Here is a 17,563-nt window from a genome sequence, read left to right on the forward strand (position 1 = left end):
TCAATGACTCGATTTTAGTGATCTGTTATTTATTTTCTTGGGACTTATCGTCAAAAAATCTGTTGTTAATAATGAATTTACTGCTTATGGGGACAATACCAGTTATTGTTGAACTCATGTTTGTATTTATTAGGGGGGTCCAAAATTTATAGAAAATGGAAAATAAGCAGACCCGTATTTTTAATTTTGAAATCAATTAATATCTAACCGTGCCGGCGCACAGTGGAACGTGCCCATATAAGCTGCGGCTAAAAGTAGTAACCGTACTACAAATTCGCTGAAATTTCGTATATGCTCTATTCTGCACTTAGCCAAGAAGAAATGTGGAGAATGATTTTTTGATTGCCCCTTTCTCATTTCCTGTTCGATCCCAAATTAAAAGCAAAGGTGAGAAAATTGTGTGTTCATTTCATAAAATGTCACACTCTTGTAAGGCAAAAAAGCCAAATTCTCTGCCCTGTGAAACTTTGTTGATCGTCGCCCTGAAAATCAGATGATTGTTTAAAACGAAAATATTATGAAATCCTTGAGCTACACAAGGAGGCTCAAGCATGACTTTTTAAAGGGTTGATTGTAACATCAAACTTATTTTGCACCGGGAAGGGCAACATGTTTTGGGAGAAAGTAAATTTTATCCAACAAAATCGAAACTCGTCTGGAGAAGCGATCATTTCTGGCTGAGTACTGCATCCTAATTACAGATAGTGTTGCCATTTGAGCTATTTTCCAGCTACTTTTAGCTTTGTTTATTTGGGTTTAGCCGGAAAATCTGGTTTAGCTCCTGGGATTTTTTCTTAGCTTTTTCTTAAAATTAATTAGCTTCTTACTTTTGCTCAAAATTTTCAAATTTTAACTGCAAATGCTGTCCTGATATTCTACTTCAGCGAGCTCTCATTTAAAAAATATACCCGTCTAATATGTGAGACTCATTTGGGTACCAGCCCAAATTCATATTGCAGGGATCGCGTTGCGGAAAAGTTCCGCCGAAAAGTATCCCCGAGTTGTGATCACCGGGTAAAGAGTAGGAGTACTTTCTCTTTGCTAAGTTTATTGTGAGGATAGTAAAGCATTGGTTTCACGCGATGGGGCTAAATATCACACAGAAGCGTCACTGCTTACAGAACAATGAGGTGGAATGAAAACTTTGGTTTAAGCTGCCTAGATTCTGTGAGGCTACGGAAAATATTTTCTTAAGTACAAAATAAGTTATCCCTTACAAGAATGCAAAAATATTTAATTTGTTAATTTCGCTATTTTCCTTTGACATAACTAAAATTTTGATCTAGCTAAAAAAAGCTTTACTTTTTGCCCATTTAGCCTTTTCTCTGAAAAAGTTGTGGCAACACTGCTAACAGATTCGCTAGGCACAAATGATAGTTTGGCGGGATAATGGTCGAACTATCAGGTGAACGCAAAAATACTTCTTTTGTTAAGCGATGATGGAATTTTCTTAAAGTTCACTAAAATTCTAATGGAAATCTCGATATCTCCACTTTCATTATAAATCAGAGGTTTACAAGTTGATGCTCTCCAACAGTTCGGAAATATGCAATTCTTCCAGTTAAGAAAGAAAAGTTGTATATGCTGGTGCCTATAGCCCAATGGTGGCGCATATTTATGGATTTCTGTAATAACGGGTGATTTTTTAAGAGCTTGATAACTTTTTTTTTAAAAAAAACGCATAAAATTTGCAAAATCTCATCGGTTCTTTATTTGAAACGTTAGATTGGTCCATGACATTTACTTTTTGAAGATAATTTCATTTAAATGTTGACCGCGGCTGCGTCTTAGGTGGTCCATTCGGAAAGTCCAATTTTGGGCAACTTTTTCGAGCATTTCGGCCGGAATAGCCCGAATTTCTTCGGAAATGTTGTCTTCCAAAGCTGGAATAGTTGCTGGCTTATTTCTGTAGACTTTAGACTTGACGTAGCCCCACAAAAAATAGTCTAAAGGCGTCAAATCGCATGATCTTGGTGGCCAACTTACCGGTCCATTTCTTGAGATGAATTGTTCTCCGAAGTTTTCCCTCAAAATGGCCATAGAATCGCGAGCTGTGTGGCATGTAGCGCCATCTTGTTGAAACCACATGTCAACCAAGTTCAGTTCTTCCATTTTTGGCAACAAAAAGTTTGTTAGCATCGAACGATAGCGATCGCCATTCACCGTAACGTTGCGTCCAACAGCATCTTTGAAAAAATACGGTCCAATGATTCCACCAGCGTACAAACCACACCAAACAGTGCATTTTTCGGGATGCATGGGCAGTTCTTGAACGGCTTCTGGTTGCTCTTCACTCCAAATGCGGCAATTTTGCTTATTTACGAAGCCATTCAACCAGAAATGAGCCTCATCGCTGAACAAAATTTGTCGATAAAAAAGCGGATTTTCTGCCAACTTTTCTAGGGCCCATTCACTGAAAATTCGACGTTGTGGCAGATCGTTCGGCTTCAGTTCTTGCACGAGCTGTATTTTATACGGTTTTACACCAAGATCTTTGCGTAAAATCTTCCATGTGGTCGAATAACACAAACCCAATTGCTGCGAACGGCGACGAATCGACATTTCACGGTCTTCAGCAACACTCTCAGAAACAGACGCAATATTCTCTTCTGTACGCACTGTACGCATTGGTGTGGTTGGTTTAATGTCCAATAAAGTAAACTGAGTGCGAAACTTGGTCACAATCGCATTAATTGTTTGCTCACTTGGTCTTTCTCTTTGACACCATGTCTGAAATCCCACGTGATCTGTCAAATACTAATGCATGAAAATCCTAACCTCAAAAAAATCACCCGTTACAATCTGGCTTTAATCAAAGCATACATATGTATTAGCGTGGGCCGGAAATCTGCTTTTTTTAGAATTTTGTTTGGTAATAGCAAAAATATGGCTCATTATGCTCTAAAAAAATCTGTGTGTAAGATTAAAATTTTTGGTCAATATCTGAGGCTCGCCCAAGTCCATCAGTGCTCAAGTGATAATATTTAGTGGCTATATTTAGTTTCAAATATAAAAGAGAATTTATGTAAACATATTTATGTACATAAGCTAATACAATCTAGCTTCCCAACTAGAAGTTTTACCGGCTGCTGTCAGCGACACACAGCGGCCAATGCGTGCACTAACACAACTTCAGCTAGCCACCACCACCACCACCAACACATATATGAATGCTTGCCACCACCAAGCAGCCCCCAACATAACATCAAACCTGAAGCGACAATGCCTAGCAACAACAGTGCCGTAAGAAGCAACAGCTGTTGCAACCGTCTAACACAATTCGTGTGCGCTGCGCCAACACCACAACACAACAAATTCGCTCCCAACTAAGCCCCAACAGGTTGGTATGAACTTCGAAATCGCTGCAGGGGTCAAGCGGTTCGATAGCCCCACCGCATCACAATGCTCCTGCAACATGTTTGTAAGTTGGCTATGCGCTTGCGTACTTTCCATGCAGTGGCCAACTGCCAACTGCAAAAGGGGCCACAGTGCAGATGTTGCAAGTGGAGAATTTCGTTTGCAGCCTGCAGCAAGTCGCTGTTTACCAATGGCTGTAATCGTGACTATTTTCTAGGAGCGCTGACTTTTCCTGCTTGGCAGTCAGCTGCTCACTGGTTTAACCTCAGCGAAGGTTAGCCGCGCTACAGCAGCGGCTTTAAAATGAGGCGGCATGCAGCCAAAAGATGGTTGTGCGCCTGTGGGCTGCTCTGCTCTGTGTGACATAGACGTTTTATTTGCTGCCTGCGTCGCCAGCAGCGCCGGCATGGCATGAGTGTGGCTTTCGCTGCTCTCCTACTCTCCACAAAGTAATCCAATTAGTGTGGCTGGGCTCTATAAGCATCTTCTTGTGGTGGTTGCATTGTTTGTAGATTCGGGTTCGCCTGCTAGCCTGCCCGGGATGGCTCTGGTCTCTGGCTTGGCTCACTGGCTGCTTATGCAGAGGAGTTGAATATATTTTTTGTTGTTGAAACTGCCTCGCTTCATGACTCGCACGATATAGTACGTACGTATATATCCAACGATGTTGCACGACGATGGCAGCGCTGTTGACGTCTGGACTTCGGTGCTTTCGTGTCGATTTTGTAGAAAATTTCTGCAAAACACAGTTTAGTGTAGACTCCCCGAGGTTTCGGTTGTATCGATAGTAGTTGTAGTGCGTGTGAGCGAGTCGCAAAGCCGTCGGTGTTTTGGTCATTACTGCTGCTGGATTGAAAGAAAAGATAGATATTATTGTGCATTAATTTTTTGCTCAGCCAATGCTTGGCTTTTGCAAATTGCCAATTGCAAAAAGTTTAAAGAGGTGTGTGTGTGTGTGTATTTGCGAAAAAATCACGTTTTGAAGCGGTCGATTAAACTGCGATCAAAGCGTGACACCGTTCGTGTTCAGCTGGGCTCCATTGGCATTGTTGTTGTTGTTTTAGAGGTCAGTGAGCGCCAAACGTGTTTTTTGTTGTTGTACTTTACACCCGATGCGAGGGCAAACGGGGCAGCAGTCGGATATGCAAAATCGATTTCGTGAATAAACATAAACAGTAATGAAAACAATGAAATGACTTATTTACATTACTTTTGAGACAACAACTACATAGAAATAGTTTACCGAAATGTTACTTAATAGATTTTAACACTTTAATTGGCAAACAATAGCTGAGAATAGGCAGAGGGGTACATACATACATATACATACATACATACATACATATGTATGTGTAACTTCCATATGGAAAATTATATGAATTATAATTGGAAAAGCTCGTTTGAGTCTGAATACTTAGTTGAAAGATTTTATAACTTCTATACAGAAAAAAAAAATAAAAATTTTTTTTTTACAGATCACAAATTGGAAAAAGTATATAATTTCGAACTATTCATTTGAATTGTAAACATTTTGTACAATAGATACTTTCAATTTGTGTTTACCTACGATATGAAATGTAAGCAATAAAAGCAAAAAAAAATAAAGAAAAAATAAAATCAATACAATTTTTAAATACATATAAAAAATTTATTAAGAAATAAAACAAACCGAAATAAAATACATTCAAAAATTAAATAAAAATGAAATAAAAGAATGCAATGAAGTATAAAAAAAATTAAATATTAAAAATATTAACTTAACAGAAAAATAGAAGAAACTATGAGTTTGGTATGCAGTAAATTTATACAAATGATACTTCAATGTATGTACATATGTATGTAGTATCAAATTAGAAGTTTTTAATAGTAAAAATATCAAGTTAGTGGGTTTGCAATTTAGGAAGATGACAACACCAGAAATTTCTGAAAATTACATATAGAGGGTCTAAAATATGGTTAAATATGTATATTCTACGTTTGTAAATCCTCAAATCTGCCACAAAAAGAAGAAGGCTGGTAAATTTTTAGTTAAAAATAGATTTTCATATGTAAGCTTGACAAGTTTAGGCCGATTTCTCAAATATAAATACAAACTTTTTTAAAGTTAAGGATTTATTCTAACTGCAACCATAAACGCCGAGCTTAATAATTAATCTCCAAATCATATTATTAATTTTAATAAAAATTGTGGTACTTATTTCCAGATGAAATAAAATACATACAGCAAAAACAATTCAGTATTATTTAACAAAGAAATATATAAAAAAATTCCGGGTCGAAATTTAAACCAAATCCGCATTCGAATAGAAAACAATCAAATTATTCAACAAAATAAAAAAAAAACAAAAACATTTTAAACATGTCTCAAAAAGCTGCCACAAGTGCAGCCTCTTCAGCGAGCCTACGGCTGAGGCCACTCATGACAATGTTGCTCTTAATAATGCTGAGCGCTTTCTGTGCCAATGTAGCGAATTGCAGTCCAATTGTGGACGAGCCATCTGAAAGTCAGCGCTTGGCGAAGGCGTTGAAAATACCAAATTCGGCGGAGACGCGCGAACATAGGCGACGCTTGGCCTGCCGCCGCGCTTGCTGGGCTAAGGTAAGTACAAAGAAAATCACTTTATTGATAAACAAAGTTATATACATATATATATGTAACATTATTACTAACTACATATGTATGTACGATTATGGCAACACATGTTTACATGCATCTGCAACAAGATAAAATAAATAGATAGCCAAATCCCCTTTTTGTTTTGTGCCGCATTGATGGAATCCTTTTCAATTTGTTTTTATTTTTTTTTCTATGATGTTTTTCTTTTGCGAATTTTCGCAATTACTTTGATGGATTTGTTGGATTATTTTCGGCGTTGTTGCTCTTAAACACATACAGCAACATGTACAAAGTAGATATATATGTATTGTATTTGCAACGAAATGCCACGTGTTCACATACATACATATGTTTGTGCTGTTTGCATTTGCGTGTGTGTGTTGTTGTTGTTTGCGTGCCACATCGCTTGCCAAAGGGGTTGCTGAACATATGTATGTATAGTATGGACTTGACAGACCATTCGAGTGACTAAGTGAGTATTTGCAACACAGCTTAGAGCTTCATCCACATCCACCGCAATATCCATCGACATTCGCCCTCTTTTCACCTCATTCATTCCCCGTATTACGCTCCTTTGCCATGTCGCCGCCGCCGGCGCACAGTGGGGAGAAATGTATCGTTTTGGACAATAGTCCGCTGACTATTCAAATCTTAATCGATGTAAAAAATGTTCATTTCACTTCGTATTGCAAATTTGCAAATTGTACAAGTTAATTATTGAAGATAGAAGAAGGATAAATAATTTTTACTCGTCCAGTTTGCGAATTCGCAATATATCACACTCAAGTCTTAAGCCCTTGAGTTTTCTAAGTTATATTATAAAAATTCAAATTTATCGCAGTGAAATGTTATAGTGAAAACCAATCTGAGTGTTTAATTTTTTTTTTACCCATTCAGATTTATGTAATCAGCAAACTTTTGTTCAAAACGATACATTTCTTCCCACTGTACGCCGCTGCAGTATAGAAAATGTTTTCATTTCGCATTTTCATGTTTTAATTTTGTACTCGCTTAGAATTTTAAGCAGTTGGAAAAACAAATCACCAATCCACTGCGGGCACTCGCTCGCAGTTTATGACTAAGTCGAACCGCAACAGGGAGCGTTGTATAGCAAAATCCGTAGCCTTCAGTATTCAGCCCTCAGTCCGCAACTATCGAGCAGCCCTGCTTCTGTTCATCTCTGTGTGTTCTTTGCGATCCTGGGGGAGGATTTGTTGTAATTTGTGGACAGTTGCATTTCAAATGCCCATAGGGCAATCACATCAGGGCGCCCTTGCCTAATGAACATATTTATGTGTATGTATGAATGTAGGCATGTGAGTCCATTCGTGGATACATATGTGTTTGTGTATGTATGTAGGTAAGTATTTAAGTCCAAATGAGCGATGGTAAGTTGCTTTCGTTAGACTTCCTCCTCAGATATAAAAAACACTATGCAGATACCAAGTTATACCACTAACAGATATAACGGGTGTTTGACCGAGTAACATAGGACAAAACATTTCCCATAATTGTATTCTCTGGGAAGTACTACGACTAACCTACCTTTCCAGCGGTAGATTACTTCAAAATTAAAATCACGCAAAGTATCTGCTCTTGGAAAAGAAATAATTTTTATCTAATCGGGTTTTTAATAAAATTTGATAGAAAAAATACCCATCCGGTAAGAATTAAAGGTTTATAGCCAAATTCATAAAAAATAAAGAAGACTTTAACTGTTTTATAAACCGAAAATTTTATGAAAATGTCACTTTAAAGAGCTCTATAAACCTGAATAAGGCCATTCAAGTTTTTAACAAAGAAAATTATTCCCGGATTTTCAGTTTTGTTATAGTTTCTTAATTTTACTTAAAATATCTTAATATAAAATAATATTTATGTAAATATATTACATACTCGTGTGTATGAACATTTTGATTCACTTGAATTGGTAATTTTTTTCTTTTTGGTGGTTATTGTTTCCGACAGGGTTGGTGTATAATATGTTTAGAGACAAACCGGTTTCGGCGTTGCACCATCATCTTCAGTGTCATTTTAAAGAAAATTCATTCCAAAGCTCACCATAGAATATTCTTTTCTTCAATCAACACTTTATATCTTTCAGGAATCAGAGAAGATTTATTTTAGTGATATTTGAAATTTAAAAAAAGTAGTAAGAATAAGTTAAAAGTAAAAAAAAAATATTTTTAAAATACGGAATTAAAAAATGATTTTTTTTAAAGAAAACCTTTTTTTGGTGATTATTGAAAAAAGTCTAAGGGCAAAATTTTTTGTGGAGTTATTTTATTCATTTCCCCAACTACTCAGGAAAAATACTAGTTTACAACCAGAATTTCCTGACTGAAACCGAACTAGTTCGTAAATGACCAGACTTGCACCAAGTACAAAACGATTTATTCATGTCTCTGTTTTATTTGACTTCGACAGTTTAATACAATAGAGTGCACAAAATATTATAATTTTTATTTAAAGCGTTAAAGCGAGTACGTACTCGCAATTATACCATGCCAGTTAAATAATGATTAATAATCATAATGAATATTAATTAAAGCATGTTTTTTGAGATAACCGTTAAATACCAATATGAGCACCTTTTTAATGATTAATAATTAATTAAAAATTTGTTAAATAATTCATTAATTTTAATTACATGATTATTTTGTTATTTTTGATATTTTTTAATTATTTTTTAATTTTTTTTATACACGACTAGATAATATAATTATTTGATTAATTTCAGTTATCAATCAACAAGCCAAACTATAGACAAAAATCAAGAATATTTAACAACTGCATGAATTATTTATTTATTTAATTCTTATCCAAATCTCAAATTTTATGCGTTAATTATTACTTTTATAAAACTTTAAAAAGAAAGGACTGATATGAGCAAAGTTAATGAATTTGATTTAATTTAATGAAAATGTTTTTTTTTATATCTAATATTATTAAAAAATATGAAAAATATAGTATTTATTGTACCTGAAGGCTTTTACTTTTAATAAAATCCAATGGAAAATGCATTTAAATTTATGTTCGAAAGTTTGAAATATTTATGTATTTATTTCTCCTTTAATTAATATTCAAAATATTTAACACTAATTATTGGCAAATTTAAGGCAGTTAAATAAAAATGTGCTATATATTAAAGTGTACTTATTCAATCGTTTGTATTGTATATTCATGAATTAATTTTTGACTCCCAAAGTGGTGGTTTTGGGCCATAATTGGACTAGTATTTTTCTGTCTACTTTGAACCAGTATGAGGCTGGTATATTTCTGACTGAAATCTGAAAATTGCCATCTCGCCAGCTGTTTGAACAGGTGAGCCCCTTTTTGAAAAAAACCTAGATAGAAAAAATCACTGGCTCGAAATTCATTTTAGACCTATGGTTTCTTGGGCAAAAATGCAAAATGAAATGACCCAAATAATCATAATCGCGAAGTGCCTCTGTTAATTTTTTTGGGCCCCTACAAATCGATCCGCCCTACTATACATACAGATTTATGTACAAACGCATTCGGCATTGTGAATATTTGCATACAATTTTACCCAAATTTACCTAAACTATACCTACTTACAAACTTGCAAGCTTGGAAAAATAGTTTACTGCATTTGTAAATATGCATGACTCCAATATAATTTGAAAAATATGCACCAGCTGGGAATTTGAATTTCTAATTCTGACGCAAAGAGGCCAATCAGAAGAGCAGAACTGCACAATGAAAAGCACTCGTTTATAGGACAATTTAGTTTGCATATACTTTCGTTTATACTTATATATTGGCATTAGACCGGGCGATTTACAATTAGGTAATTAATTTATCGCGTAAAATTTACAACTTTTGAATGTTTTTTCTGAAAACATTTAACGCCATTAAAATTGACTCAAAAACGACTGCTTACAATAAAGAAAAATAGTTGTACGTAAACTTTTTTAAAACTCTTTCAGTAATATACTAATTGAGCCACATGGTAATCATATATCGACACCTGAGCGGAAGATGTATTTTCAGTTGATATAGGGCCTTTTGAAATAGATTCTGAGACAGGGCGTCCTTCAACCAAATTCTTAGATAGGTTGTTTTTAAATAAAATTCTGAAGTAGGGCATTCTTGAAAAGCTTCTGAGACAGGGCGTTTTCGAACTGGCTGCCGAGATAGGCCAATCTTCCACTCAGTTGTCGATATGCTGAGGATGCTGAAAACAATATTTTTTTAAACATTTTTTAAATCTTTTGTGTTATTTCTGTTCCATACAGGTACATAGCGCGATATGATCTAATGTACATACAAACATGCAAGTGTAAGTGTATGTATATGTTTTTTTAAATAAGCTGCTGCAATCATGTAATTGCACTCTGAATCGATGGCCTGAAAGTCCATGCAAACTAACAATACAAGTACATATTACTAACATTTGGCTCTCAACTCGTATTTAAATTAAATTCAATTTTATAAAATTGCATAATTTTCACAAAAAGTTTTTGTGTTGCATATTTCCATTGGGAAAACTGAAATGAAATTCAAATTTGAAAAGAGCAACTAAATAAAATCTAAAGTACTCGTACATATGTATGTATGTGTTTGACTTGAAATGCAGTAACTATACAAACTACGCATACACACACACAAACACACATACACGCACACGAGCGTAATGCAAGCATATGTGCCACTTCGTATTTGACAATTTTGACAATTTCATTTTGTATATTGCTGACAGCTCTTGTCGTCCGTTCGTTGTTTGTGTTGTTGCCGCCCAAATGCAGCGCTGTATAGCTGAACTGCAATCTCATTTCGTGGCGCAAGTTGTTGCAATGCATTGCGAGTTTACGGCCAATTGTTGTATACTTTGTTGCATTTATGTACAAACATTCGCTGGCCCAAATCTTTTATCTAAATATGTATGTATGTAGGCTCGTATGTGTACATATGTATATGTAGTTTTTGCATTAAAATGCATACCTGTGCGAGTGAGTGTGAGCGTGTTTACTATGCAATTATTTGCATACTCGCAAAACAATATGCAAATTGATAAAACGGAAATGCAGCACTCAGGGACATACTCACACACACACACACACACACACACACATGCAAACTCACCTGTTTCTGGCTGAACAGAAGTAAATGCAAATATTTAGGGAAATGAACTATTTCGTTTGGCAAAAGTAAAAGTGCTGCAGGATATATGTAAATACATACATATATATGTGCTACATACAGCAAAAATGTATATGTAGGAGCGTAGGACCATGAGAAAGTTTTCCGATTCATCAACAATTTGTATTTACATACATACATACTTTTCAATTGAAAATAGTGAACATTGCGAAACACTTTGCTGCTTGCAATCAAACTTTACTTTTAAATTCCACTGGCAGAACAAAAATATCGTTGGTCTACATAGTTTAAAATTTCATACTCACTAAAATATTAAAAGCGCACAAAAGCAGTACAGGAACCTGAAATATACGTTTGCAAATTTTAATACAAGTTGTCAAATTTGCTATTCCAAGTAAGACAAGTAGGTACGCCATGCTAAAAAAAGTCAGAAAAAAACCAAAAACAACAAAAGTGACCTTAAACATTATAACACAGCCTTCCACAGAACATACATAGAGTGTCCAGCTTAGCTCTTAAACTATTTTAGAAATCAAAATTTGTTGCTCGACTTTTTTATTCAAACTTCAGATGTGAAAATTTTGCGAAAAACTAAGTTATTAGTAAAAAATTATTTTAAAACAAACTTTCTAAACACTTATGAACTAAATTACATCATAAATATGTGTTTCTCAAATATTTCCCCACCTATCGGCAAACAGTTTTGCTGACTTATTCCTTTTCATATCAGAAATATCGTAAATGCATGTTTTCGAAATATATCGACCCAGCGCCACCAACCGGCAAAATTTGTTGTTCAGTTATTTAATTTATAAAAAATTGGGAGAGTGGCACGTCCTTTTTAAATAGAAAACATTAAACCGCACGGTATTTAATCTAACCATCGCTTGAAAAAGTGCTTTTTGATAGTGTAGAAATACAAGTATTTTATTCTTGAGAGCTGTAAACCAATTTAAGATTAGAATATACGCAGCTCTTAATAAAAATTAAAAATTCATATAAAATGGCACTCAAGAAATTAAAAACACATTTTCTTGCGTCAAACTTTCTTAAATTCTTTAGCAGCTCTCAAGAAAAAAAGGTCGTCTATTTATTTCTTCAATAAAACTCGCAGAAACGAAAATGTTCGAGTACTTTTTGAAACAACATAAATACGAAAAGATATTTCTGGTCATTTTTCTTGAGATTCTTCTATCGGTTGATAATAAATATTTAGATATCTAGTTTTATTTTAAGTGCTTTACTTAAAATTAAAAAATCATGGTCTGGATGGATGATCACCTTATATATGTATGTATGTATGCAATTTTTAAGAAAAGTTTAAACATATTCTGTGTATGTTTTCGACTGTTGTCAGATGAAATGCTAATGCAGGTGTTCATTTTATAATTTCCATTTGTTTTCCTACCATTCCACTTTATTTATTCCCATGTCATTCCATTCCGTTTCAACCCTTTTCTTATAAAGTTATTTTATTTAATTTCTTTAATTGTGTTTCGTTTCGTTTTGTTTCGGCTCATTTCATTAATTTTATTAAATTTTATGCTGTTTCTTATATTGTCCTCACGCACACTATTTGTTTATTATTTTTTATAACAAATAATATCTACATTTAATCTTCTCTTATTAACACTCATCCGACCGAATAAGCCTCCACCAATTAAACCACGCCTCTCAACAATTTATTTGCATTTTTTTCTTCTTTTCAAAACTAGTAATCCTTTGAAAGCGGCTTTAATATTGGTTGCAATAAATTAAATAAAAACTACTTCTCTACCCCTCTCCATGTATTTTCACCATCATCTAGCCAGAAAAAAAACATAAAAATTCACCTTTTCTCGCCATCCTCACCCAACGCTTGTCTAAACGCTTTTTTTTCAAACGCTCTGTTTCGAAAATATCGATTTTCACACACTCGCCCAACATTGTTCGTGCCTCATTCACACTTATGACTGCACACACCCCCATACTAGTAAACACCTTTCCTTTCATTCACGCCTACATACATACATAAATGGGCGGGCTGAACGTTTGCGGCGCTAAAACATTTGCAAAATCTGCTACAACGTAGTATTTTGCAAAATTTCAATGCCACAACTCAATACCAACTCTCAGCTCATCTTTCACGTTCTTGTGTGCCACTTGAAGGTGCATTCAACCACCAGTAAACATACATCCATCCATACATACACAATGATTGCCGGTGTGTACGTATACTCGTAGGTATTTATTTACATTTGCGGTTATTGTTTTTTAAGTTTACACGCCCCAGCCATAACGCGGCCACCACTTGAACTTGCCACCGGTGAGGAAACTTTCAATGTTACCAACACAGTCGACCAACGGCAACACACAAGCCGGCCGAGCGTGGAGCTCCGCCGCCGCAGCAGCACCAACCAGCGGGTGGGTGATCGCTCGCCTAAGCGCCTAGTTGTATGCTTCATTTTATTTTCTTTCTGCCTTTTTTCTCCACCGCATTTGAGTACACTTCAGTTTTAAATAGAAAATATACCCACTCCCTCCCCCACTCGAAGTGAACTCAAGCGAGCGCTGCTTTAAAAAAAAAAAAAATAAAAATTCAAAATTTAGGAAAGGCAATCGCCCAAAATGAAATGAAAACTCATTCAATTTTCGGGCGCACGAAATGAAATGAAATGTAGAAATGAATAGCTGAATGAATGGCTGGGTGAGTGTATAAATGACGAACGTAGCGGCCGGGTGAGTAATTTAAATGAGTATACATACATACATACATAGATACATAAATACATGTATGCAAATCTGCGTGTGCTTGTGTGGGTAAATGAAAAATTGAACTTTACCTTGAGTTAAATTGAAGCTGTAGATGCTTGGAGCGGGAAGCGACGAGAAAGGAGCGTAGTAGACTGCTGAGTAGGCACTGGCTTAATCAAGCACGATTCTGGTTGCTGTCTACTGTCTGGAATCATTTTTATATATTTTTTTTGTATTTTAATTTTTTTTTGTTGTACAAGAGGCCACTTGGCTACCTTTTTGGGGAAGCATTTTTACTAAATTTTCACTCACATAAATAAGTATGTACATACATACATATATGTACATATTTATACCAGCTTTTAGTATTATTAGCTGTTGTTGGGTAAGGTCGTAACCTTTATGGAAAAGTTTTTCTTTGCGTTTTCATACGCACTCATCTCCCAAAAGTAGAGAGAAATAAATTTGTCTAATAGAGTCGAGCTCTCTCGTTTTACTATTTCCAAACGTTCACACATTCATCCATTCATCTATTCATTCAGATTATATGTACATATATATTCTTTTATATTTCGCAGACTCAATGTGGCATGTTACACTTAATTTATTTAATCAAATTTAAGTGCATATAAGTGCGTTTGAAGGCATTTGAAGGGTTGCAATTTTACTTTGTTTTTTTTTTTTTTGTGTGTATGTATGTATGTTTGTATGTGCGCAGCTAAATCCAATAAGCTATAAGTACCCATCCATGAAACTGTGAATCCGTTGGCTTATGGCATTTTAACCCATTCTGGAGTAATAAGCATGAAATAAAAAATCTTACTCTCAAGCATCAATTTTTATGTACGCATAATTTTCAATTTTAACTGCCAATCGGAGTTGCATGAATTTTTCGTATCGTAAATTGCTGAAATGCAATGAGCTGTAACATGGCACACAACTCCAGCCAAATTCACTCTCACCAGTTCAACGCTGGGCACTATGCATTAACTTTTCTTTTCAGCGTACAAGAAAAAAAAATAATATTTAGTAGTGAAAATTATGTGTATGTAGTAGAAAAATTTCAAGTTGTTTGACTTTCGCTTGATTGAGGCAACTTGTATTTAGTTAGTGAAAACATTTTGTATTGAATTATTTAATAAGCTTAATCATGTATTTCAAGTGTTTTGGAGAAAGAAATATAACTCTGGGCTTCAACAGATTAAGGAAAAAAGCACATTCACTGGATCACAAATTTTAATTTGGTTTTTGTTCTCCAGACGCCACTATCCAATTTCTATGTAGAATCGCCCGCTGATTTCAAAAGTTGAGTTAATTTTTTATTCTATGGATACGTTTTCGGGGAATTTTCAATTTACCGTTATTCAACTTAAAACAAAGGGTGGTTCCATTTAGTCACTTATATCTCATGAACCAATTTATCAAACTGAAAATGGAATACGACAAATGAAAGCTAACAAAATTTTCCATAAACCGTCTGTACATCGCTTTCCGATAGAACTTATAGTTTCTGACAAATTAATTAATCAATCGGTTTTTTTTATGAAAAAAAAACAAATTTTAACAGGAGAAAAATTAAAAAAAATAATAAGTTCTGTGTCAAATTCTTGCAGTTATGCTATAGCCTGCTCTTTTACAAACAAATCAAGTTACTAATGAACCAAATCGATGGATAAATAAAGAAGTAATGAGTGGTCAAATGAAAATGCGCAAAGATTTTTTGTATGAAAAATGAGCAGGAAATAATGTTACTCATACGCCAAGTACACATAAGTGGCACGCTTTCGTGCTCATATTTCATACGAAAAGCTTTAGTTGTTGGTATTTTCCCAGAAATAATCCGAAGTTTGTATATCGTTTGGGAAATACATAAAGTGTGTATACACCGCGGAGAGTTGAAATCGTTTGATCGTATTCGTGCCACGGAAATGCTTGCTTAATACCAAAAGCCTGCTTATCAAATTTGACCAAGAAGAACTCAGACAATCATATCCCTGCACCCGTACACTGAGGCGATAAAATAGTAAAATCAAACAGAAACGTAGTTGATCTTACTATAAATGCCCAATAAGCACAAAAACGAGGGCGACATCGTATCGAATTCGAGACGAACTCGAGAAAATATATTTTTCGAATATATTTTTTCGACTCGTTTCGAATTCGCGGCGAGCTGGAGTAAATCAGTTTTCGTGAAAGATTTTTTTTCTGGCATCGTCTTCGAATCACAACCAAGTAGTTAATTTATGAGTGCTCATACACTCAGATAAGAGTCGCCTAAATAAATTTTTCTCAAAACAAGATTTAGTAACTATTACCAAATAATGTCTTGAGAGAAATATATTTAGCATAATTTTTTCTGAGTATAAGAACACCTTTCCTTGGCACGGGTGATGATATAAATGGCTCGAATGCATATCCGAAGGCAGCCAGGGTCTTAAGCGAACACATTATTAATTTTAACTCCATTTTATTATATTTCAGCTGCATTCCAATTAATATTCAAAGATAATTGATGAATTAAGTGGATGAAGTATCCAAGATATTCATCCAATATAGCGCAGACCGACTAAAACATAAATAACAAAAATTATTGTTTAACTATGATGTTAAAAATTAAATACGGATTCACATTTTTAATAACTTGATTAATAACTCATCACTTTCGCATACTTTTTAACTTTTGTTTATTTACATTAAATAATTAATTTCAGATAGATAGTTTTTTAAATCCTATAAAACTTGGGTCGAAAAAAATTACAATCTCAAACCACCAGCAAGCTGAAATCTCGAGTGGAAAAATCAATAATTTTTGTAGAATCTCTAATGATTCCAAAAATAAAAATTATAGAATCTCCAACGATTAGAAAAATTAAAAATTATCGATTTTTTTCGCAATTAATAAAAACCAAAAACAAAAACAAACAAAAAAATTACATATTGCCTCCGACGGCATTCGAACCCGAACCTGCTGGGAGCTAACAAATAACAGCACGCTCAACTTCAATCACATTTCGTTAAAGCACGAGCACTGATCGGCTATCATTAAGCTGGTGTAGAGACACGAGTTGGTCCGCTACAGCATGTCAGAGGAGCGCTTTTGTAAATACTCCAATATACCACAAATACTAGACTACATGGTCCAACGATTTTTGCATATGGACACTTACATTCAAAAGAAACAACAATATTGAATGTAATATTACAATATTCATAAAAACTAGAAAAACTGGAGAGTGGTTATTTGAAATATCAGCCGAAGAACCAACATCCCGTGCAAGACTATCTTGACTTCGTGCTGAGACCTTGATGATATTATTAAAAGGTCAAGAAAGTCTCGTAGCAACTGTGTATGTACATAGGTTAAAAGGAGTAAAGTCTGAGCCCATTCATCACATATCACAAGCTGAGAGTGAAAAGGTGCATTTTTTGCGTGTTTAAAGCACACCAATACGCCGCCATACGTATCACAAGGATTTAAGGTTAACTAAAAGATTTCGAATTATTTCGCCTTTTCCGAATTTCCTATACTTCTTTTTGACGTAGCAAATTTGCGTTTTTCTGAATATTAACAGGAAGAAATAAAACAAGCACATACTTTAAACCTTTTCGAAACGAGGCATTTTAGGGGACTTAGCCACTTTTCACTATAAACTAGCGATATGTGAGTAAAATCAAACTCTTGGCTATTTTTTTTTATGAAAAAGGATCAAACTGAAGTAGATACAAAAA

The 17,563-nt window shown here is 34.6% G+C and overlaps 1 protein-coding gene across 2 annotated transcripts in view; it reads left to right on the plus strand.

Moving 5' to 3' along the window:
- Positions 1–4,097: 4,097 nt before the first annotated feature.
- LOC118732917 overlaps positions 4,098–17,563 on the plus strand; it is a 132,809-nt gene continuing 119,343 nt past the window's right edge. Inside the window, exons 1-2 of one of the 2 annotated variants that reach the window (XM_036462042.1) lie at positions 4,098–4,423; positions 5,562–5,956. In XM_036462042.1, coding sequence (XP_036317935.1) covers positions 5,717–5,956 — 240 coding nt within the window. In that variant the 5' untranslated portion in view covers positions 4,098–4,423; positions 5,562–5,716. The remainder of the gene's footprint in view (positions 4,424–5,561; positions 5,957–17,563) is intronic. The other variant, XM_036462041.1, reaches the window with a different exon arrangement.

Source organism: Rhagoletis pomonella, unplaced genomic scaffold (assembly GCF_013731165.1).
Source record: "Rhagoletis pomonella isolate Grant_MI unplaced genomic scaffold, Rhpom_1.0 Rhpom_scaffold_00002, whole genome shotgun sequence".
Lineage (NCBI taxonomy): Eukaryota > Metazoa > Arthropoda > Insecta > Diptera > Tephritidae > Rhagoletis > Rhagoletis pomonella.